This window comes from Cygnus olor, chromosome 4 (assembly GCF_009769625.2).
Source record: "Cygnus olor isolate bCygOlo1 chromosome 4, bCygOlo1.pri.v2, whole genome shotgun sequence".
Lineage (NCBI taxonomy): Eukaryota > Metazoa > Chordata > Aves > Anseriformes > Anatidae > Cygnus > Cygnus olor.
Genome location: NC_049172.1, coordinates 11,658,031 through 11,683,398, shown reverse-complemented (window position 1 = coordinate 11,683,398; position 25,368 = coordinate 11,658,031). Strand labels below are relative to the sequence as shown.

General features: G+C 39.6%; 1 protein-coding gene across 8 annotated transcripts in view; it reads right to left on the bottom strand.

The window, feature by feature from the left end:
* Nucleotides 1-25,368, bottom strand: part of FAM13A (family with sequence similarity 13 member A) — a 135,236-nt gene that overhangs the window by 84,225 nt on the left and 25,643 nt on the right. For 7 of the 8 annotated variants that reach the window (XM_040555919.1, XM_040555920.1, XM_040555922.1 and 4 more), the window contains exon 5: nt 21,724-21,883. In XM_040555919.1, coding sequence (XP_040411853.1) covers nt 21,724-21,883 — 160 coding nt within the window. Of the gene's footprint in view, nt 1-21,723; nt 21,884-25,368 lie in introns of those variants that run through there. The other variant, XM_040555929.1, reaches the window with a different exon arrangement.

Below are 25,368 nucleotides of genomic sequence, written 5' to 3'. Positions count from 1 at the left end.
GCTAATTGCGCCAACAACTTTGTGAAGTTTCTATAGCATCCAGATCTCTTTTATAGAAAGAATAACTAATTCGGAGCTCATCAGTATATACATTTATACTTTTTTGTGTTTTGTTTTTTTTTGGACAACAATTAGCGTCTAGTGATGGAAATTCAACTGTAATTTTTTCACCCCATATGGAGTATCTTAAAAGCCTTCTGTAAGCCCCCGTAACCAGTTTTTCCTGCTTTGAGTAATTTTCTTTTATCAGCACATTCAGCCTCTTTATGCGTCACTATGAAAAACGTTGAATAGTGTAAATTCCAGCAAAGATCCTTGAGAGACTTCACAGGCAACCTCTCTCCACTGATAAGGAGACCATTTATTTTTATTGCTTTCTAATTATTAATCCATACTTTCCTTCTAATCACACGTGAGCTTTGCTTCTTTCAATGCCTTTGATAATCTTATCAAAACCTTTGGAAACTCAGGTGAACTGTATTGGCTTTATTTACAAACACGCTTACTGGCTCCTTTGTCACACAATATTTTTCTCGAAATGAATCATGCTTGTGTCTCCTGATGACTTTAATTATCCATTTGTTTATTAATTATGCTGCCTTCTACAGTTTCTACAAATCTCCTGGACTGTACATCAGGCTTTCTGGATCTCTCCTGAACCCTTACTTTTTTAAAACTATTTTTACTACTACTTACTATTTTTAAAACTATTCTTCTTTTCACGTTCTATTTTGGAATGCTCTGTTTTGCTCACAGTTGCTTCCAAATACTTTGTGTGTGTTGAAAAGTTTCATGGGACAGAAAGCTGTTTGCTGTTTAGCTCTGAAAAGATTGAACTGAAAAACATCATGTATATCAAAGGCAACGGGAAACCAGACAGATATGTAGAGAGCTGTTCCTGCACTCATGGCAAGACCCTGCCTTCGCTGACATCAATGGGCCTTTTGCACGGGGTCAATACCTCACCTTTGGACTATCCCTCTTTTCCATCAATACTCTGCTGCCATGCTGCCTGAAGTGGACACTGGCTTTTGACACCTCAGGAACTGGGCATACAGCCTGCAGACACCAGGCCGTGGCTCTCAGCGGCAAACAAAAGAGATGCTGTAGTAGCAGAGGGAGACAGTGTCTGTACGGAGCAGAGAAGACAAGTTGAGGCTATCAAGTTGGCATACGCTGAAGTCTGCTACTCTGTCACTTAAAATACATCTTCATTCTCAGCTAAACAGACTAAAATAATATCAGATGCTACTCAGGATCAAAGGGATCACCCAAATAAAGGGCAATCAAAACACCAAAGAACAGATAACTCAAAGGAATTGTATTACACCACACATCCTGCATTTGGCTTTCAACATTTGCTGTCTCAGAGAGTTTAGATGCAAGAAACTGTGTTTGCAGTTCTAATAGTGACTTGTCAGATCTATGACCAGTATAAACATTTGTCATTAGGGGTGTTAAAGAAATTGCAATGAAATATCTCCCCTGGAGGCTTAAACTGACCAGACAAGGTGGCATCACCCCACACATACCACTGCTACGATGTTTCTTAACTTATGGATGCATCATCGAGCTGTTTCATCTCCCTGTGAGATGTCAGAAATTACTGGGTTCAAAGATCAAAGATAAATATGCCGCATATTCTAAAGCTCTGATTCGGTATGATGACTCTAATCTTTGTCTGCTTCTGAAGAACAGGGAGTGCTCCACACCAAGACAAGTCTAGAGAGTTCCATGCACATGCCTTGACAAGGAGTGAAGATACAAATTCTTAGCACAGAACATCCAGCTTTTCTGAGTACCTCATTGATGTTCTCAATGAGGAAAAAACTTCAATATCCTAAAGTATGCATGAACTCATAAATAATTAGGGCAATTCATACCCATTTGAGTAAATAATTATGACATCTAAATGCGGAACCTTTAGAAGAAGCTAGCTGTGCGTTTATATTTAATATTCAGAATTTTAAGTGTGCTAAATATATTTCCATAAGGTTATCATCAGGTACTTGTTCAGTTTCATCAGGTGGCCTCGAACCTGCTCTTCGCTTACAGCAGGTGAGACTTTGCTCTCCCAGCCTCCATCTGCGAGTTCAGGGAAACAAAAGACTTGGGAAGCCTGACTGGCAGTGAAGATCGAGGCAAAGAAGTTGCTGAGTACCTCAGCCTTCTCCATGTCTGTCATTACCAGTTCACCCTTGTCATCCATCAGAGGGGGCACACTCTCCTTGGCCTTTCTTTTCTGGGCCATGTACCTATGGAATCCCTTATGTTACTCTTAGCATCCCTTGCCAAGCTCAGTTCCATCCGTGCCTTGGCTTTCCTGATCCCATCCCTGCACATCCGGACCACATCCCTGTGCTCTTCCCAGGCCACGCATCCCTGTTTCCACTGCCTGTGCATTTCCTTCTTGCACCTCAGTCTGACCAGAAGGGCCTTGCTCAGCCAGCCTGGCTGCCTGCCCTCCCTGCCCACATTTTTACGCAAAGGGATGGAGAGTCCTTGTGCTCTAAGAATGTTGTTTTCTTTTTCACCCTAGTCTAAATTCGGTTACATCATAACTAGCTGTCAGCATAAACCTTACATTCTAATCGACTGTCATTACCTTTGCCTCAGGAACAAAAGAGAAAGGGAGACCATTAACCAGATGTCTCTCTTGTCTGGCAGCTACTCCTACAGAACCTGCTGTAGCCAGTACAGTGAAGTTAAATACCCAGGAATGAGACACTTGCCAAAGTTACCCAGGCCACTTGATAGCTCTTGAAACAAATGTATTACATTCACTCCAATTAAAACATCAACTGCTTCAAGGGGATTTTTCAGCATATACACAGAGCTGTAAGCTCCGTACCAGGGTTACTTAACAGTAACTACAGTGACGATGAATTGTATCGGGATATGCCTGGAGATGCAGAATTTTGCTGGAGGATTTTGTCACCCTAAATTGTCTCAGAGAATCAGGTGGCAATTCCTTCTGAGACAGCAAAGTCATTCAACAAACAGTCAAGTATTTATGCTGTACTTTCATGGTTCTCCGAAGCTTCATAGCTCAGCAAGCTCTCACATGCCAGCTTCGTCAACCACTTTGTTGTAGTAAGAGACAACTGAGGTGAATCTGGATGGGATGAAACTCTTGCGGCTTTGAAGACCATGTAACTGCCAGGCCCACAGGCCTTTCAGAGGCACGGATAATTCTGCAGTGACATTTTTCTGTTGCGTTCCCTTCACATGTCCTATAATATTCTCTCACTTGCTGTTCTTATGCACAAAATGAGGGCCTCATTCATCACACCACTGACCAGGGCACAGAATTTCTGTGTATGACGATGCAAGTGCCGAGGCTGCTGTCTGAATGCTGTGCGTACTACACTAGCTGGGAACAAAGACGTCAGAGAGCCTGTGAAACATCATCTAAACATACCTGAACTATAGTGGCATTCTTTTCCGTACTCCTAGAACTTGAGAGAAGTCCTTAAGCCTGGAAATAACTTAAAGCAAGCACACTATCATCTTTAGTAAGACTGCTGTATGTGCTAAAAATTGGCCTGTGCTCAAATACTTGCTGAAACATGGATTAAGTTCAGAAAGTAATAAAATGTAAAAAAAGTAATAAGAAACTGTTGATAAGTCACTTCACCTAACATCTACGATATTGATTTTAAAAGTATGAATGGAAAATACTGTTGACAAGATGAGTTCTTCTCAAAGAAAACATGCCTCATCATCCTAAATTACTGACTCTGGGAGACAAAGATCAATAGCTCTATAATTCTTACCAGGTTTCGCACCGAGTCAGCACAGATAACATAAGCAGTAACACATACTTGCAAAATCTAGTCATCGGTTCTCTTCCATACCCAGAACCAAGCCCCAAATCCTTGATTAACTGCCACACTGAAATCAGAAAGTCACGATCAATGCAGTCATCCTTACAATCTGTGCAGCTGCCACTGCCAAATTTGGATTTCTCTTACTCCACTTGTATTTTTAGGCATGAAATCACTAAAACACCTCCTCTGTACTCTGCCCCACTTAGATATCAAAGTTTTAAATTTGATGCAATCCTAAAGTGTGTGAAGTTTTAAAGTTCAACCAAGTTTGATGTTTGATTCAAATTCCTGTGTCTTACCCTCAATGATGACAAGACCTTTTGGATTCAAAGGACTGAGTGTTATTTTCCTTTAAACCATATCGCCACAACCTTCCTATCTGAAAGAAACCACTGCAAATAGAAGAACTTCTTAAATGTTTAAAAGTAAAAACTTTGTTAACATTACATGATTCTAGGAGTAGAGAGCTAGAAAACACTCTCAGAAAGCCTATGAAATTCAAGCTCTGCTATGCTGATATCGTATTTCTAGCTCCAGAGTTAGTTCACTTGTCACTGGCTGCGAATCCCTGAAATTTTGTTTCAGTAAACTTTCTCAAAGTTAAAGTCTTGTCTCTGTTACAGACCTGTCCAAGCCCAGGAACTTCAGATTGTACAGGAATTCCATCTGTCAGAACAATTTTCTTGTTTGTAACTGCTGTACTGAATTTTCTCTGTCTTCAGTGAGGTATTTCATTAATGTTGTAACAGCGAGCTCATTACTAAAGATGTTGCAGATATACAAATCACAATAAACTCCCTGTATCTAACTGAACCAGATACACAGAACTAATCTAAGTGAAGAACAGTAGACACTTTACATAATAGGTGGGATTCTGAGGAGATTATTCATAGAGATGGTAAGTCTTCCTCTGTTACGTCTTTACCAAAACAAACTCCTTAAAACTTTAGAAATGCTGCTGATATAAAAGTCTGTAAAAAAAGAAATCTGTGCAACATGGCTGATTCTGGTCCCAAGTGATGTGAAACCACTTTAAGAGATTGCACCTGTGGTTTATCAAAGCTATTTAAACGATGACATCTCAGTGAACATTCTTGTGCTTGCTATTTACTGTTCTCTGTAACAGCAGGATAGAAAAGAGCTGCAGAAAGGAATCAGTTACAGCTATCTTCATCTTTAAACTTGTCTGTGGAAATGGGGCATCCCAGAATCTGCATACTTTGGCTATGTAATTCAAATCCCTGCACTAAACTTAAGGCATCAGCAAACAAGACTGCTGCGGTGCCTGTGCTGTTGTCCACATACCATTACCCAGGCCTCCATCTGCATTCACTGGAAAATCCTTGATCAAATTTATCTTCCTCTCAGATTCGTTTCTCAAATGCTGAGTCAAACCAGCCTACTCAGTGAATCCCCTAATATAGTAAGGCATAGGAAAGGAGGACTCCTACCCATATGTTTACTACGTCTTAATTTCCCAGGATTTCTTCTGGTTACCTGTGATTCCATACTTGCTTATTTAGTCAGTTAGTATCCTAGTTTGAAGTGCATATGACTAAGAAGACCATACTTAATGACAAGTGTAAGCCCTCTATAAGAATTCAATACTGAGTCTATTTTTTTCTCGTTAACTGTATTCTCTAAGCCACATCATGTAACTTATCAAATCATTTCACCATCAGTGAAATAGGCCTTTTACTGTAAATACGGTGCTGAATGATATGCAGGAAAAATAAGTGCTATGCAAAATACTTTGAAAGCAAAGTGGGCACTTACTATGAGTTGGGACAATATCCACAATATTGATATTTTTGTCTGTGCAGCTGACAATTCCAAATATCAAAGCTCTTGATCAAAAGCTTGACATTTCCAAATACCAAAGCTTTATCAAAAGTAACTCACACTGTTGCTCAATTAAAGTAAATTAAAGTACAAATCAGACTCATAGGTAAAACATATCTTGCCCGTAGTCTGAGTACTTCTGTACAGTAGCGCAGCTTAGGGCCTCTTGAGAAACATATAAATGAAGCCTCAATTGCTACCCTGATGTGGAATCGGAGTATCTCCAAAGACAGCAAGGATGCTATAAGAATTTATCACCAAATCTTAAGAGTACAGAGAAAAGGGGTCCTCTGGAATTAACTTCTACCTTTCATTCGCTTGGTTTCTTTGGACTGCCCTCACTTGAACAGAGGACGTATCAAGAGCAATAAGCACAAATATGGTCAGGTGATCGCAATCAGAGGAGAGATGTAGGAATGAACTTGGAAGGCTATGATTAATGATTTCTGTTTTCAGTTTCCCACAGGGCAGACTTTCTGCTCATGGCAGTATCCAGCTGCCCATTCAGAACAATAACAATAAAAATAATGATAAGTTACTGCAGTTACAGGGGGCACTGCTTGATATTTCAATATATGCTTAAAATAATTATGCTACCTCCAGTGAAGGAATCTTAAAAAAATCTTCTGCAAATACCAGCTGTGGTGTTAAAGAGCAAATGATAATGAGATCATCAAAAGCCAGGGAACAGAGGTAAGTCAGCACAGCGACCATCACATTCCTCTATCCTTCCTAACTGTTAGAGATGTAAACACGTGTGTGTTTGCCAAAGGATTTCTGCATTAGAAAAGTGTGAAGCTGTGCCAAAATTCAGAGCTCCTCCATTGAAGTCCATGTAAGTAGGTTGGAAAGACTCAAACAAACAGTTGAGAAACCTGTCTTTCTCCATGTATGGTACTCCTCCCGTTCACAGCTTGACAATGAATTACACAGTAATGAAAGAATTTGCTGCCTAAAAGACTGCGTTGGCACTGGCTTGGACTGTACTCTGTCCCATAAAGTGCAGACAGATCCTTCAAGGAAAACCAATTAGTTTTACCTCTGTATTTCTCTTACCCCACAATACCATATGGCCAGCTCATTAACAAAAGAATGTAAAAGAAGTGAAATAATAACCACAGAGGTTCATGCCAGCTGCCCACCATTGAAGCACTTCTGCTTCTCAGCAATGAAGTATGATGTTTACAAATTCTGCAAAAAGAGCAGGTTCAGGCCTTAGGGATTTTGAAGAGCGGGGGAGCAGCATGTTCAAGCACACCATAAACTGGTACTACTGGTGCCCGAGCTCAGCTAGCACATTTTTTATGGCCCTCTGAATCAACACCGGGTAATACAGATAAGCTGAGGCTCCACTAGAAATTCCACTAGAGCACATAACAATCCACCCAAGAAGGGTTACAGAACTTCCTGGTCTTGGAGCATTCACCTCTAAACTAGAAAAAGAATCAGCAAATACATTCCGTACTGTAATAGGATCTTCAAGGTGATCTCATAGGTCTTTTCCATCTCCCATTTTCATGGCATTACATCTTCATTATAAGCATACATTTAATTTTAAGTATGAGTCATTGCAGACAACTGACTCAAAGAAGTGAGTCATAAAGGTGTGTTAGATCAGATTCTTCTGTCACCGTTGCTAGTAAAAGTTAGGAATTAACATTCCAGCAGTCAGTTAGGATCAAGCTTGCCACTGACTGAATGCTATTAAGATGAGCATGCAATAGTCAATGATTGCAGGAATCAGGCAGTACAATAATTGCTTTCATTGTGTTGAATGGAGATGAAAAACGATAACAAGCATGTGTGAGCTAAAAGCAGAAAATCCTTTGATAGCACACTATTAACTGATTCGTCATGGAACAGCACATGTAGACAGATGCGTTTCAGTATTAAAATGCACTTTGTTTACACAAAATAATGCTTCCAAGGGAACAAGAGATATGTATGCTGAGAACACAGCAAGCAGCTCTAGCTAGGAACCCGTTAAACATTAACCTCTACAAGTCTGCTCACTATTGGCAAGAGATCATAGTTTTACTGGGCAGAGTGCACACAAGTATAGTTTAGAAGACCTCTAAAAAAGATAGTATGTATGATTTATTCAAATACTTGCAACCCCTCTGTCCTCTCCCTATTTTCCTCCAATCCATGTTGCTTTTTTTTTTACATGGCATTCATTAGCACGGGATTATACAATGGCTCCAACAAACTGGCCACTTCCTCTTATTTTAATTTTGCAGCATATCTTTACATTAAACATGACAATGAGAAGATCTTTCCACCATTAAAATGAAAGATGCAGCAAAAGCTACCAGAAGGTAGCACACCTAACAGTCACATTCTCAAGCTGCTTAAGTTCTTAGGCTGCTTTGAAAACTTAAAACAAACAAAGCAAAATCAGAGCCTCAAATATGATTTGAGCTGAAAATCTGCTGTTGTCAATACTGGCAGTCTGTTTGATGCTATCCTTCAAAATACAGAAAGTACAAAGAACATGTACTCATTTCTAATATGTCACACTTTGGTAACTAAGTATATTTTGGAATATATTATGCTTTTTAAATATCCTGCAAACATTCAGATCAAAAAATATTAAATCATTTAAAAATATTTAAGATATTTTTGAGTGTAGCTATACTGACTCCCAACTCTACTAGAAGACATTAAATAATTGCACATCTTTGGAAATCTGACCCTCACTCTCTCAGAACGCTCTCTGTGCTGGGATTCAAATAATAAACATAACCCGTGATTTTCAAATGCAAGTGTTTAGACAGGCACCTGCATTCCACATGGAGTAATAAAAACATCAAGTTTTAGTCACATTTCCAAAACTTAACAGCAGAAGCCTGTGTTACTGATGAAACAGATTATGCAATTACACCACTTTTGTACTTGAATGGAAAATTACTTTTATTATGTATATGTGCATTTCTGCTTATCTCTGAATTACTGAAGCTTGAGAATTCGCTGAGATTTCTATTCATTCAGCTTAAGTGTTGCTTGTGAAATTTGTGAAACTATGGGATGAAATCTGTTGTGCTTTAAAGCCCGATTTCATTTAAAGCCAACAATACAGCGACTATCGTGTTGGGAGAAATAAACACAGAACCATAAAATGAGTAACATGCATCCCAAATACAGGCACTACCTGAGCATCACTCTGCTAAACCATTACAGACCTCCACAGAATGCCATGAGGAGTAAGGTTTACTGGCAAATGCATCCTTTCCATTCTTCTATGAAAAAACCTCTGCTACAGCATACTGGATACAAAACAAGTTCAAGCCTCTGTCTGAAATGTAGGAGCTTTGTTTTGCTCAACTGTGTGCGCTCTTCAGTCAGTGTAACCTAAATGTTTACATCTGAAAAACTACCCAAGACCAACTCACTGTCAAAAGCTACCAGCAACCACTTCTCCATCCCACTTTAGCCTAAAAAAAATCCCACCTATGAAAATCATCACCTCCCACGTATCAACTTTAAATGAAACAAGAGTCTCCAAAACGCATTCAAATTAGAGTACCTGCTCATCATGGCATCAAGACACACCATCAATCCCCAGCACTATTACTAAGGAAAAAATTCTACTATTAAGAGTAGAAATTAAATTGTCAACACCCATTCAGGACACTGTCAAAATCCAGGTTTTGGACTAAATTTCTCTTGATGACTTCTACGCAAGAACAGAAGAGGACATGGGACAAAGCTAGAGGTTATTCACTTAACTTCCTAATTTTGATTGTCAATATTCTCTGCAAACTCTCTCAGGCATACCCAAGACCATCTTTTAGCTTTGGGTTAACACAGCAGTGGATCCCGACCCACAAATCAGATTCTTAGATAATACTGCTACAAATGGTAATAATTGTTAAAAAACACTAGAGTACAGCTGGCTTGTCCATGCCCCTCAAAAACAGAAAAAGAACTCTCTTCATTCAAATCCCAGTCCAGTGTTCTTACACCTAGATCACATTAATTATAGTGGCCCAGGGAACACATCCTCTTCCTCAGTAAACATATCTTGCTGATAAAGAATTTTTTCTCCCTTTGCCACATTCTTTCCAAGTCATACAAAATGTAGGTTTCAGAATGCACGAGATTCCACATCAATAAAAGCTTTAAACCAATTAACTGTAGAGACCTCAATGATTAGAAAAGATTAGAACATCCCTAGAATGCTCTTTGACCTATTTATTCTTCAGGAGAATAATCCTTGAACGTCAAGAAGCGCTGACACTAATAAAGACAGGTGGTTAAGTACTCCAGCTCCTATCTTCCTCCCACATGAACGAAGAAGCACAACAGGTCAAGGGTATCCTTAAAGGAGAGACTGAATCATGGGCAGGGTATAAGTTGCTTGACGATGTTTCTTACTCAACAACTCTTGCTGCACTTACTCCTCTTCATGTTTATTTCTTTAGACAGACAGACAGCCCAGGATTATTGATGGAATGGTGAAAGTATTAAATTACATATTTATTTTCAATTGCATACTTAAGTTCATTTTAGGGAGGTGACTAACATCAGCAGAAAAGGCTGAGAAAGACCCTGGCAAAAAAAGATCAATCTCCCACAACGTGAGTAGCTAATACTACTGGCTTTAGATGAGAACCTTTGATAAAATTTTACCATTTCAATGGAATGAGAAAATACTTGCAATAGTAGTTTAGCTTTGTTTTTTCTTTATACTTTTTTTTCCAAACAGACTAAACTGTACTATTTCCTTTATCTATTTCCATTACTAAGTGAGAACAATTCATACAGCATACTTGCATCTTCTACTGTTATGTGGCTGGGATGCAAAGTTCAGACTGAACAGAATACTACCCTTGCATGTACCCTTTCCAGTAAAATGTTGAATGGGCATAAAAAGTTAGGCTGCTAGTTTGCTCACCAAGCCACCTTCCATCATTTATCAGCAGTCCTGTAGATCCAGGGAGTCCCAGTTGACTGGAGACTAGCAAACGTGATGTCCATCTACAAGAAGAGCCAGAAAGAGGATCCGGGAAACTACAGGCCTGTCAGTCTGACCTCAGTGCCAGGGAAGGTTACGGAGCAGATCATCTTGAATACCGTCACAGGACAGACATAGAACAGTCAGGTGACCAGGCCCAGTCAGCATGGGTTTATGAAATGCGGGTCCTGCTTGACTAAGCTCATCTCCTTCTATGACTAGGTGACCCACTTAATGGATGAGGGAAAGGCTGTGGATGTTGTCTACCTAGACTTTAATAAAGCTTTTGACATCATTTCCCACAGCATTCCTCTGGAGAAACTGATTGCTCATGGCTTGGATGGGTGTACGCTTTGTTCGGTAAAAAGCTGTCTGGGTGGCTGGGCCCAAAGAGTCATGGTGAATAGAATTAAATCCAGTTGGGGGCCAGTCACAAGCGGTGTCCCCCAGGCTCAGTACTGGGGCCACTTCTCTTCAATATCCTTATCAATTATCTGGACGAGGGGATTGAGTGCACCCTCAGTAAGTTCGCAAACTACATCAAGTTAGGCATGAGTGCTGATCTGCTTGAGTGTAGGAAGGCTCTACAGAGGGATCTGGATAGGCTGGATCGATGGGCCATGGTCAACTGTATGAAGTTCAAAAAGGCAAAATGATGGGTCCCGCACTTGGAGAACAACAACCCTGTGCAATGCTACAGGCTTGGAGAAGAATGGCTGGGAAGCTGCCTGGCAGAGAGGGACCTGGGGGTACTGGTCGATAGCCAGCTGAATATGAGCCAGCAGTGTGCCCAGGTGGCCAAGAAGGGCAACGGCATCCTGGCTTGTGTCAGGAATAGTGTAGCCAGCAGGAGCAGGGAGGTGGCCGTCCCCCTGTACTCTGCTCTGGTGAGGTCGCACCTCGAGCACTGCGTTCAGCTTTGGGCTCCTCACTACAAGAAGGACATCGAGACCATGGAGCATGTCCAGAGAAGGGCAACAAAGTTGGTAAAGAGTCTAGAAAACAAGTCTTATGAGAAACGGCTGGGCTTATTTAACCTAGAGAAAAGGAGGGTCGGGGAAAAGGAGGCTTGGAGAAAAGGGGAGACCTTACTGCTCTCTACAACTACCTCAAAGGAGGTTACTGTGAGGTGGGGGGTCATTCTCTTCTCCCAAGCACCAAGTGACAGGACAAGAGGAAATGGCCTCAAGAGGCACCAGGGGAGGTTTAGGTGGGATATTAGGAAACATTTCTTCACTGAAAGGATTGTGAGGCATTAGAACAGGCTGACCAGGGAAGTGGTTGCAACACCATCCCTGGAGGTATTTGAGACGTGTAGCTGTGGTGCTTTGGGACATGGTTTAGTGGTAGACTTGGCAGTGCTAGGTTAACGGTTGGAACTGATGGTCTTAGAGGTCTTTTCCAACCTAATGGTTCTATGATTCTGTGATTGTAATGATTATACAGTGTGCTCTATTTTAATGATGCAGATAAAATTATTTTGTTGATCAACTGGCATTCCAAAATACTTTTGTCACATTATCATCATTACTGCTGCGTTCACTTTCTCCTCCCTATCTGGTTCTTTTTTTGGCCTCACAAATTGCCTCATTGGAGGGGACAGGACTGTTGTATTTTCAGTTCAGTTCAAAGGCTGCTAGAAAGCTTTGTGTCTATTTTGTTAGACGTTAAAACCTAAGAGAAGACCTTAAAACAAACTCAGACTTCATTAACACAAAGCTTTTTGTTAACTAAGGCACAGACTTTTTTTTCCCACAAAAACAATTAGACAGATTATTTTCTGATATTAAGAATGTGCAGCTTTCTGAGATTTGCTAAAATGTCATTCAATTTACTACATCAGAGTATTTGGCCCTGTGCCCCAAAACAGAAGAGTTATTACACAGGATTGTTTGCTGACTGACTCTATGCAGGGGCTTTGAGAGAAAAAAACAGTCATTGACATTGCAGTGATTAAGGCTGCAAATGTCAGTACTAATTTTTCATTAAAAAAATAAAAAAGGGTCATGGTAAGCTTGTAGGGAGGATCTGACAGAGTTTTACAAAATCATAGGGAGTAGAGAGTAGATGGAACTGTTCACTGCCTCTTTCAAAGAAGCAAACCCACCAAAACAAGTGGCCTTCAAATAACTCTTTCAAAAGCCATGTTTACAGCAAACAGAAGGAGTTAGTCCTTCACCTGACAGGGAACAATTTACGAAACTCCTTGCTAGGTGACACTGTGGAAGAAAAATATTTACATGTATGCTAGGGTGTGACAGGACAACTACTTTGGACATCATTAAATACACAAAGAACATCAAAACCAAGGAAAGCCCCTCAGAATAGTAAGGAGCTAGTAGAGTAATTGAGGGAAACACCATATATGCCACCCCCTGTTCTGACTTCTCTGGACATCCACTTATGGCCACAGTGGGAGGCAGGAAATGAAGCTAGATGGACCCCATGTCCGTGACAATGCAGCCATTCTTATATAGGATGAGCAACCATTAAGAGGATTACCCAGTGACTTCAATTCTGCGAATGATTGCAGAAGCGATGCATTAGCTGATTGCACTGGGATAGACTGCAGCAGATGATTCTTGACTGGGTCAGCAGCTGTACACCACTGAGGAGGGCATATTCTGTTTCTCTTAGCAGCATCCCACAAAACAATGCTATGCAGCTTTTGCTTCAGGTAGATGCCAGTTAGGGTCATGCCTGCGATTCCTCCCTAAGCTACAAAAAAAGCATGTACCAGTGTTGTTCATGGGGCAGTCCAGAAGAAAGAATGAATTTCAGAGTCCCTGTCTCTCCCTTCATTTGACATTGGAGCGGGGAATATTACCCTAACCAGTGCTGTTCCTTGCACAAAATTCTTCTGGAGCATGGCAGCTCAGATGTGACAAGCAGCAGTGCCGTCAAGGGTGCCAACACATATGCAAGAGAGCCATAGCAATTACAGAGCTGCTCTTCCTCCTACTCACAAAACAAGAAAATATGGATTCTCTTCCCAACCATGCAAAACAGCTCACGGTTAGTTAAGGCTCCATAAACCACATGAAGTACCAAATAATTTATACTTTTAAGACTGAAATTGTGGTGCCAATGCCATGGGGATTTTCAAAGGCATTTTCTAATTCTTGTGGTCATAGATAATTTCATGAATGCTAACTGGACAGAATGACTAATTTTAATTCAGGCATTAATTCAGACTCATCATTCAGTGGCACAAATACCTTCAGGAAAAATGCAGACAATGATATAACATGAGCAATGACTTAAAAAAATAATAATCTTTTTACTATGCTTTAAGTATCCTTTCCATTTTGTATCCAGAAAGTGATGAAAACACCCTTGTTAGAAGGAGAAACAATGTTAGCAAAGCTGTAAAACATGTTTTTATCTAAGGATAAAAGATGAACGTAACGAAGGATGAAACATCTAATATCACATATTAGATTTTTACCTTGGTTGCTACTGACATATAGGAAGAAAAGTACAACTGACTCAGTATCTATCTGCCGTTCTACCTCACGATCTTTTACACTATACTTTAATAACCACAATTCAGCAGAGCTGTTTGAGACAGAAGTAATAAAAAGACAAATCTCACACTTTGCAAAAAACACATCATTGCTTTTCAATATGAAGCTAATACCCTATTCAGTTCCCCTTTCATTTCCTTTTGTTCTCCCAAGACTATTTATATATATGAACTTTTACCTGAGACCAAATCTCTTAATAAACTGCTAAAGGTTACTCTGTTGTGCTTCAGTACAACCTTAACTTATTGCAATTATTGCCACGAAACACGTACAAAGGTCTTGGTATGAGAGCAACAGAGAGACATATAAATCCATTATTTTTAGAGAGGACCTCAATATAAAAAAGGAAATGACAAACATGGCAACAACCCTGTGATATACCTCAATATTGGCAACTACATCTGTGGAATATCATGGTATTTTCGAAAAAGAATAGAAAAACATGTCTCTAGCAGTCCAGGAGGACTGGTTAGTGAATGCTGCAAAAAGTTACACTGGTAATGGTGGGATCAAATATAATCCCAGAATTTGTGAAAAGGTTACAGACTTCACTGTGTGAAAACATTAATCTTTCATGCCCATCCCCACAATTTGTAAGTCCCTGTCATGTGTTAGCTGTCCGAGTTAAGGTGCCGTGTAACAGGTTAATGTCCACAGCTTGTCATGGCTGAGATACCCATAAGGAACGTGCAGAAGAATTTAAGATAAAAAATAAAATAAACATTTACAAAGTGACACAGCAACACTGCTCTCTTGCTGGGTGTACCCAATGTGTGTGTGTGTGCTCAGTAACAACAGAGCTGAGAGCAGTTCCAGAAGAACATTCTATTCCCTGGCAATTTTGAAAACTAGAGTCTGATTTATCTATTTACTCTAATGTTATTCATAAATAGAAAAAAAGTGTGATCTAAAAGAAAAACATGACCTAGCTATGGGAGAAACCCAGGCTCGCCAGATCTCCATCTCATGTTACAGTTCCTTTAATTCAGTCTTAACTGAGCTTTAACTCAGGACAAGCTAAACTACATTTCTGATCTAAAAATCACAAAGAAAGAAAATCTTTTTTCACACATAGAATTCAGTAATGTTACTATTAAAAGGAATATCTGATGTGGCAGTAAATTAGAGAGTCCTAAGTGTCTCTGTATTATTCTGTTTGCCACTGTAAGATTTCCAACTTGCAGAGGACAGAGCCCTTTGTTATTACTGAAACTGAGATGTTCACCATTGGTAATTAAGGCCAAATGGTGCTGGGATCTGATGGATAGATCAGATTTTCAAGAGCATACATATTCAGACGCGTACAGAGCATGTCTCCTTGTGTCCCTTGCACCACAGCCTCCTGTTGCTCTCAGACTGCCTTGAGCCCTGCTTATTATACATAAGTTTTAGGGCACCAGAAATCCTGCAAAGCAGTAGACTTTACAGCTGCACCAATGTATACCAAGCAGTTTCTCCTGGACAAACTGTGATCTTCATAGTATTCAAAGGAGGACTTATAAAGAATGTAAAGGATTTACATCGAAGTCAATGAGCATTTCACTAATCGGTTATAATGGGAAAAAGAATTATTTCTGTGCTGAGCCCTTCTGAAGTTCCCACCTTGAAAGCATCACAGATGAAGCTAATGGCAGAGTCCAGTATTAATTATTAGACTTAGAATTAGACCCAGAATTAAAACACCACAGGCTGCAAAATGTCTTGAATCCCAGCACTTTGGAATAATTTTGAGTGTCTACAATGTGCCATTGTTACAAAGACAGCGTTAACACTGCCGATTTATACAGAGTGGGCACAATGCTTATTATTTCGTGCAACCTGATTAATTGAACAACTAATTCATGAGAAACCAAATAAACACTGGGGAACATGAACTGGAGGAACTGAGAGATGTGTCCTAGAAAGAAAACTCTCATCCTTCTACCAAACCATTTTTCCCCCTGGGTACAGCAAGGATGCTCAGAAACATCTGGCTATAGGAGGGGCTCACATGCTTATTTTTACTGTATCTTGTTTCTTGGTACATCTTTGATGCTTCCCTTTCTAAAGATATTGTACTGACTGAGAGGGACTGCTCCCAAATGCTAAACTGCAATGCCATCCGCTGCTTCCCCCCAAAATAAACAGACAATGAATGAAAAACATTTCAAATAAAACATGTGGAAATACAGATGTGAACACACATACACATATGGATCCTATTTTCTCTACATTTTGATTATATGGTTTTATCAATGGGCAATGTTATTATCACTGAGTATTTTGTTTAAGCAAAACATTGTCAGAGAGCAAAAGCAAAGTTCCTAAACATCACCACTGCAGAATTTGCCAGCTGGGTTCGAAGGAATTCTAGTATACTAGAAATATAGACAGCAGGACAGAGACATTTGTTATATGCCCCTATTCCCTTTAAATGTGCTACAGCTTAGCAATTTTATTCTCACAAAGTACTAAACTGAAAATATTGTTGGTGAAATTCCAGCTAAAGAGATACCAGCATAACATTTTTTTTTTTACTTTATAGGGTTCAATGTTAACATTATTTGTGTAAATATTCAGTACTGTATTTAGTAACCACCACAAGTGACAGATTTATAATCTAATGAATGCTTTAATGATCTTCAAGAGCAGAAGTATTCTGTTTTAATATTACATATCCAGAGTTGTCAAAAACAGTGGAGTTAGAAGCACTGGAACATTATTCCAAAATTACATGAGGCATTGTTTGAGGATGATCTGATTTTTTGCTTGCTTTCTGTTTACAGCCTAAACAGAGCAGTCCACCTCACTTGAGATTCAACAATCTCCTACAGGTGAAAGGTTTGGAGGCTTATAAACTTTCCCCTACAAATCTCGTATTGCTCATTTCCTGTCAGCTCACATCTTAAAATGTCATTTAGACTGAATCACTATATACCCTTACTATAAACATGCCCATCTGCTCATGGGTGGACAACTGTGAAGTGAATACTATCTGAAGGAATACTAAACAGAAAAGCAGAGACAGATTTCCACAGGTGCTCTTTATCCTCACTTACTTTCCACCCATCTTTCTCTCGCTTGAACCCACTCAGACACTTGGGTGCACTCTGGCCCAGGCAGGAGAGAACTGATGTGACTTGCTCAAAAAAGGGCAACACCGAATGAAATAGTAGCATTTGTTGAGACCTTCAGGAAGGATTTTCAAAGGAGATCGGTTCCCTGTGCCTTCTGAAGAGAAGGAGCTAATGCCGTACTGAAAACCAGACATTAATACGATGCTAAAATGGTCCCACGCATGAAAGAGGCATAAAGGAAACTATCTAGACCCTGCAGGCTTAGTCAGGGCAGTATATCACGGATTAGAAGCAGATGCCATTTTCCTGATATAAACAAGGGATCACTCTCATGTCTGCAGCATGCATAACCACAGGGCCAGAGCACTGAGATCGCAGGGAAGGGTGCCTACTTAGAGTGGGGGAGCACACCCACCATGGTGTGTTTTCAGCAGTTTCTCCTAGATCTTGTCAAGGGATTAGATCCCCATGCTATGGTATTTAAGTGAAAACAACTGAGGAAAGGGGAAGGAAACATTTATTAGTAAAGATCTTTCTTTACATATCTGAGGAAATAATCAGAAACACCACGACTTTCAGAAGTGCTTAGTGGAAATGGAGTTTTACCACTGCCTATAAAGAGAGCAAAGTCAAGCCATGATGGAGAACTTGTTGACTGTTCTACCTTTCCTATCTCTTCCCAGGGATGAAGGGCTCAAATCCTACCAAGACCTGAATGATCCAATCTGAGTGTTCGACTGAATAAGCAAGCAAGCACTCGACTGCAAAACAGTGCCTGAAGGCAGCTGGACCATTCTCCTTGCCATAAAATCCACACTTATAGGCTTGCCTGGCTGGGTTGGGCACCACACATTTTGCACCCACCAAACACCATTAGATGTATCTACATGTGGTGGTGGCTTGCCTGCCTCCTTAAAAATCTAACAGCAGGCTTGTAGAACACAGTGCATGTATTTTTGCTGTCATTTCAAGTAAGAAAGGTCTGTTTTGACAACTAAGCCTCCCAACTTAAGTGGCTACTTTTGTTAGAAGTCTGGGAACAAACTGGATAAAAATGCAAGAAGTTACTTGGGTTGTTTTGAAACTATTAATTTTTGCAAAAGCCAAACAGACCAATTTCTGTAGCTCTTCAGGGAGTGAAATCCCCCTGTTCAGAGGCCATCAAAAGTACCTTGATTACATTGAGAATGTTAAAATTGTACCTTTATAATTTTACTTGAATTTTTAACTTTAATTTTAATGTTATAAATTCAATATTATAAACGGACTTTCTCTTCTGCATCAGTTGAACAGGGCTACATGTTCTACTATCCAATAGGGAAAGAAGGGGAAAGCCCTTTACATTCCTTTCCCAAATATGTAATCAAGGCAGGAGCAGCATTAAATCCTCAGCATATTGGTGCTTGTTTCTCAGTGCAAACGTGCTCTCAGCTGACTGGTTCTTAAAACTAACAAAGCTCTGTCAAGAAGGCATTAGAGGGAAAAAGTGGGGAAAGAAAAAGCCAAAAGAAGCGCAACCCTGTAGCCCTGCATGGCAAGGTAATAGATTGTATGTTTTTTCTCTAAAAGACTGACCTAAAAAGAATTATACTATTGAAGATGGCACATTTTACCTGGAACCAGTGAAGGCAGTAATTCCAGAAAACTTTCAAGAGTCTCATAATGCTTTGCCTGTCCAGATTGTCCTGGCCTCTGGAACTAAAACCAAATCCTCTTCACTGCTTATCTTTGATCATTAATGAATAACATTACCAATGTTATTCAAAGGTTCTGTTTTATTGCAGTTGTAACAGTACAACACTGTCTAGCTGTACAATATAGGACTACATGCAACTGCAGTTTGAAAAACACTAAATTCTTTGGAAACGAAAAGTCCTAGTTCAGAATGATTATTTTTGTTATTACTGTAGGTTTCTTAAATCAAGATGAAAAAAATCATCTCTACTGCAACTCAAAACTGACTGTCTTTAATTACCTGAGTTATCACTCAGTTCACTGCCACAAAAATCAATCAGGACCATAACTGAACGCTCTAGGAATTCTTCTCCAAAGCAAATCATAAACATTTTATTATACTACACTGAAACTTAAAATGTGATAAATAAAGAGCAGTTCAGATATACCTAAAGAATAAACAGTTCACACCTGACTCTGCCCGGAAAAAAAATATTTATGATCCTTCCAAGTCAGAAAAAGACAACACTGAGCAGATAGCTAATCAGAACACTTAATCCACTTCTCCACCCATTTCTAACTAGCATATCCTATCAATCAACAGCCTGAGAGTCTTTCAGACCTTCAATGGATCTGAAAATTAAACTGAAGCTTGGAAAAAAGTCTTAGAGATTGCAATGATAGCTGGCTACAAATGAGACCTGCTATACTTAAATATATATATATTTATCCTGTTTTGGAATAAAAAAATCAAGTTTATTTTGGGGAAGGAATTTCCCATAAACATATGTGTTTCTGAAGGAAGTATATGTTTTATTTCTACCTGCTAGCCACCTGCCTAGATGATCTTGTGGATCTCATTCTACTAAGTGGAGTGAGAATCTAATGAAGTCATTCTAGGCAAGGCATCAGGAATCCGACAGTTCAATTTCCCAGGGAAATGGAATCTGTTCCAAGATAAAAGTTGTTTTGTAAAAATGGCACTTTTTAATTTCTAAATAGAGGTTTCCAAAGAAAAATTTATCATCATTTCTAACTATAATCTTACCATATGCCTGAGCAATGAACGAGAGGATGTTTTACAGTCCTGGGAACAAAGCAGGGACTGGAAGGCAACTTGCAGAAACTTCCTGCTCCCTTACTTTCTGAACTATGATCCAGTGAGAAAACAGGCTAAGAAATCACTTTACCTGGCACAACTTGTCTTTCCCAATGAGCGAGCAATCTTTGAAAGAGGAGATATAACTGGTGTGATGTAACCTGCACCTCTTCAGTTCATGAACACAGCAAAAATGATAATTCAACTAACACACCTACAGAATCAGAATCTCTTTTCCCCATCTCAAAAATTAACTTTTTATTCCTTTAAAACAGATTTTCTTTACGATGCCACAATCTGTACCTGACTGAAATACTCTTACTCCTTCTAGAAGTCTGTAGCATTGTGGATTTCCCCTAGCTATGACCAACATGGTAAACAAGATGTAACTTGCTCCACTCAAGTTCTGTTTTTCCTTTCCAATACACTGCTCAAAGAGAAGTACACGCTTTCATGACTTTATCTGCAAGATCCACATTCTTGTTTCCATTTTAAAAGAGCAGTACATCTGGCAATAAAGTCTGTGGATTTTTCCAAGAGCGAGTGAAAATCTTAAGATACCCAGCTCATGAGGTGTCAGGAGATGCATAAGTTCCAGAAAGCTGGTAAACATCACCAGGCATATGAGAGGAAGTACATTCCAATATTGGGATGGCACATTTCTGGGTATTTGCTGAAAATCATGACTGAGGGTTGACGTTGGAAGTGGATGACGTGAAGACAGCAGAGACTTCAGGGAGAAAGAATGATCTGGGCATCAGTCAGTGGGTGGTGAGCAATTGCATTGTATATTCTTATTATTTTACCTTCCTTTTCTGCCTTATTAAGCTGTCTTTATCTCAAACCATGAACTTTTACTCTTTTACATTATTTTTCTTCCTTTGACTCTCTCCCCCATCCCGCTGACTGTGTGCTGCTTAGCTGCCTGCCAGGTTAAACCACAACACATGCCTACCTAGCATGGCCACTACTGAGGTAGGCCTGGTATCTAACCTGCATCAGGATAAAGGCAGCAACTTGAGCCACACAGAGGAGTGGAAGCAAGTTACTGCATGGATCCAGAAGAGGAGCCCTTCTGCCTGTTCAGCCTCCACTACTGAATATGTATGAGGCTTTATGTATGGCAGACCTGAGATGTGTAAAGATGGAAAAATAGGCATCTGGGCAAGTTCTCCCTCCAAGGTCAGATCAACAAAGGCCAGATCAACCAAGGCCTTGTAACAAGTGCAGTATTAAAACCAGCACTATGAAGAAACAGCAGCCAGTTGTAGTCACAGGTGACTCCATTGTCAAAGGAACAGAGGCTCCCATCTGCAGACCAGGCCTTCTTCACAGACAAGTTTGATGCATTCCTGGATCTTGAATCAGGGACGTTATCAGTAAGGTTTTGAGCATAATACAGCCTTAGGACTATTAAACACTCTTCGTCTTTCAAGTGGGTACCAATGATGCAGCTACAGAAAGCCTGAGGTGTATCAAAAAAAGATTTAAGGGCCCTTGGGAGACAACTAAATGACTCAGGAACAAAGACAGTGTTTTCCTCAATCAACTTCTAGACCAGTAATGAAAATTGGCCTATTAGTAGGATCGATTTGTAAAGCTGTAGATCAATCAATAACAAAGAACATTATTATTACAGCACCTGCCTCCCATTTATCTAAAAGATTTCTGAATTGAAGCTGCAATAAACCTGCACTATTGATTTGCTATACGAAAGTGCAATATCAGAGATACTCACTTTTACCAAAATAATTCTTGATAGCTCTTCACATACTGGCTTTTCTTCTTCCTTCTTCAAGCCTTCCGATTCAAACAAGGTGTTGTAACTTTCCAGCATTTTAGTCATTATCTTGTTGCAGATCTCTTGTTCTTTTATACCTTCAAATCCAGAGGGCACACTAAAGTTGGATGGAACATGAAGTAGAACATTAGATACTCAAGAGTGAACCGTTCTCACACAGCGTCTCTGTAATGTTTTTATTGTGGACACAGGCTAGCTAGCAGACACAGGAAACTGTCTGGGAAAGAAGGATCATAGCTATGGTGGTAACAACTATTAGGTTTGTTTGCAGTTTTTCTTAGTAATATTAAATACTGTATCTGTTCGTCAAACTATCTCCTCCACAAAGTCTAGGCAGAGATCTAATTGAGAAAACCACCAAATGAGATACCACTAACCTTGCTAAAAGTTGGATTGATGACTGCGGCACAGACAGCATGAGGCATTTAAATTCTCTGAACTGTTACTGGGAAGAGTCAGATTCCTTGAAAAAGTGATCAGTGATGATCTCTAAGGTATATGATGAGTCAAAAAAATAAGAAAACCCACATGCTGAGCAGAACACTAAAAGGAAATGCTAAGCAAGATCTCTATAGCTTAAGGTGACACCATGACATATATCACATTTCTTCATCTAATTTTGACTTGCTATTTGTCTTGAAGACAGACTAATAACTCAAAAAGATTTTTAAAACATAGAGACGGCAACCCTGTCATGTGGTTAAAAAAAAAGCACAACTCACAACTGAGCATCCAATTAATAAGCATCTAATGATCATCTGTTGGAATGTAGGTGTTTTGCATGTTTTATCGAGCATTTAAATTTAAACATTTAAATTCTGTTTTAATGTAAAAGTAGGCTCTCTGAAGAATCTCCTTCAGCATTATATTCTTCAGCATTATATTCAGCATTATATTCAGCATATTTCTCCAATCATATAGAATTTCCCGTAGTACAGCATTCCCAGCAGATGTACTCTGCTCTCAATGACCCATGAAATGGCCACAATGATGTGAATTCTATAAAGAATTATAAGGTGGCAGAAACTGAAAATCAGGAGGTAGAGAAAACCCAGAAATAATTTAAAGGGAAGAAGCAGGTGAGGAAAAAAAACCACAACAGAAAAACATTCCAAGTATTTTTTGGCTGAGAACATCTACGTGATTTTATGAGAGGAAAAACAACCTAACTCCCCCAAAATTAAACAAATGCCATCTGAACTATTTTACAGAGATGTAACTTGAAAATAAATAATTATTTACTATAATCAGCAAATTAAAAATTACAAATAACTGGCTACTGTAAAACTGTACCTATTGCTTATTGGAGCCAAATGTTAATTTAAGTAAAAAGGCTCTGAAAGCAGATACTCCCAGAAACCTGCCATCAAAAAAAGCCTTCTTGTAGGGCTTGCATGTTACTGATCCTTTTCAATACTTTACTCTCTGCAATGCATCTACCTGTCAACAGTGAGAGGATCCTACTGCAGCAGAGTGTATCCGTGTAAACTCTAAAGGAGGATCTTTACTGATGTCATTTCAACATCCAATATGCGCAACAGAGTTGGAGGACCTGAAGTTTAAATGAGCAGAACTATTTTACATGGCAGAACCATTGCCAACTGTAAAATGGGTCAGTCTCAGGAGCCTTAAATCAGATGATTCCATTAGTGTGGAACCTGGCCTCAGATTACATAAAAAATTGGGAAAATTTCTATGGCTGGATAAGCATGGATCCAATTCGCTTTTAAGAATGTCATATACTCACTATAAGATAGTAATGGTCCTGAATAAAAGAAAGTGTGTGTAAGCATGTAACAGGACCGTATGTTCTCTGGAGCTGGCTGAGCACAGTTTGCTTGATTCAGGAAAGTCTCAACTGTCACCTTCCTGATGTATTTCTCCAAAAAAGGACAACACTAACATAAGCCTGGCAACCCTATGAACCTCTTTTCTAGGAAATGGCCTGAAAACATACTCCAATGATTTCAAGTCAAAAAATGACTCCAGATAGCTTCAGTGAATTTTAGGGCAGAATTTTGACTTCTGGGATTTTGAACTGCTGGGAGCTATAGCCAATGCCTCCTACAGACAAACAAACAAACAAACAAAACAAACAAACAAACAAAAAAAACAACGATAACCACACCTGTTACATTCCCTCTCTGAATGTAACCAAACAGGACAGCATGATTTGCTTTCCTTTAATGGCAGTATAAAGTAAATCATCCATTGCCATTCTGTCACTAAAACTGGTCCACAGATTTTACAAGATTTCTTGTTTATTTTTTCCTTCAGTTGCTGCTATTAGACCTCCACTGTGGCAAGGATTATTATATTCTTTGAGCTATCCATGCTGACCTTTTCCTTGCAATAAATCTGCAGCTCAGCATTTCTAAGAAGTTTAGATTATAAGTACGCACCCATCTTGCATATTCATAGAAATTAAAACCCATCTGTTGTCACACTGTATGCAAAAGTCCAACTGGACGTTTCTGAGACTGTATGTAAAAAAAGAATATCTTCAGTTTTGCTTAGTCTGAAAAGCTATGAAATATTCAAATTTCACTTCAGATCAATAGGAAAAAAAAAAAAACAGTTCTATGAGAAAATCTCATAACACTTCCATGATCCACATCCTTCTCCTTGGATACATTCTCACGTTCTTTTGGAAACACCCTGTTAAAACATTTCAAAATAACTGTGTTCATAGCGATGGCTCCTTCATGTCTAATTTGCATATTAATTAATTGTGTTGTCTATTGAGTTAAATGCGCAATTTACTCTGGTCACAAAATGCTCAAAGGTTGGACGTGATCACCTTATAGCCACGCACAAACTACTTCAGTACCAGAATCACAGACAGTACAGCAGCAGTAGAACAACAGTTTCTATACCAAAAAGACACTTTCCAGAAGGGAGACATAAACCTGTAATTTCTGTGGTCATTTCAAGAAGAAAATGTTGATGTCTGTCTTAGAGGATGTAACAGAAGAATGTCACTGCAGAATTATCCCTGCCTCTGAAAGCCCTGTGGGCCTGGCAGTTACATGGTCTTCAAAGCCGCAAGAGTTTCATCCCATCCAGATTCACCTCAGTTGTCTCTTACTACAACAAAGTGGTTGACAAAGCTGGCATGTGAGAGCTTGCTGAGCTGTGAAGCTCTGGAGAACCATGAAAGTACAGCATAAATACTTGACTGTTTGTTGAATGACTTTGCTGTCTCAGAAGGAATTGCCACCTGATTCTCTGAGACAGTTTAGGGTGACAAAATCCTCCAACAAAATTCTGCATCTCCAGGCATATCCCGATACAATTCATCATCACTGTAGTTACTGTTAAGTAACCCTGGTACGGAGCTTACAGCTCTGTGTATGTGCCGAAAAATCCCAGGCCAGTGATGAGTGCTGTCCCTGAGGGATCTGTCCTGGGACCAGTGCTGTTTAACATCTTTATCAGTGACATAGACAGGGGGATCAAGTGCACCCTCAGCAAGTTTGCAGATGTCACCAAGCTGAGCAGTACAGCTGATACACCAGAAGGAAGGGATGCCATCCAAAGTGATCTGGACAAGCTGGAGAAGTGGGCCCATATGAACCGCAT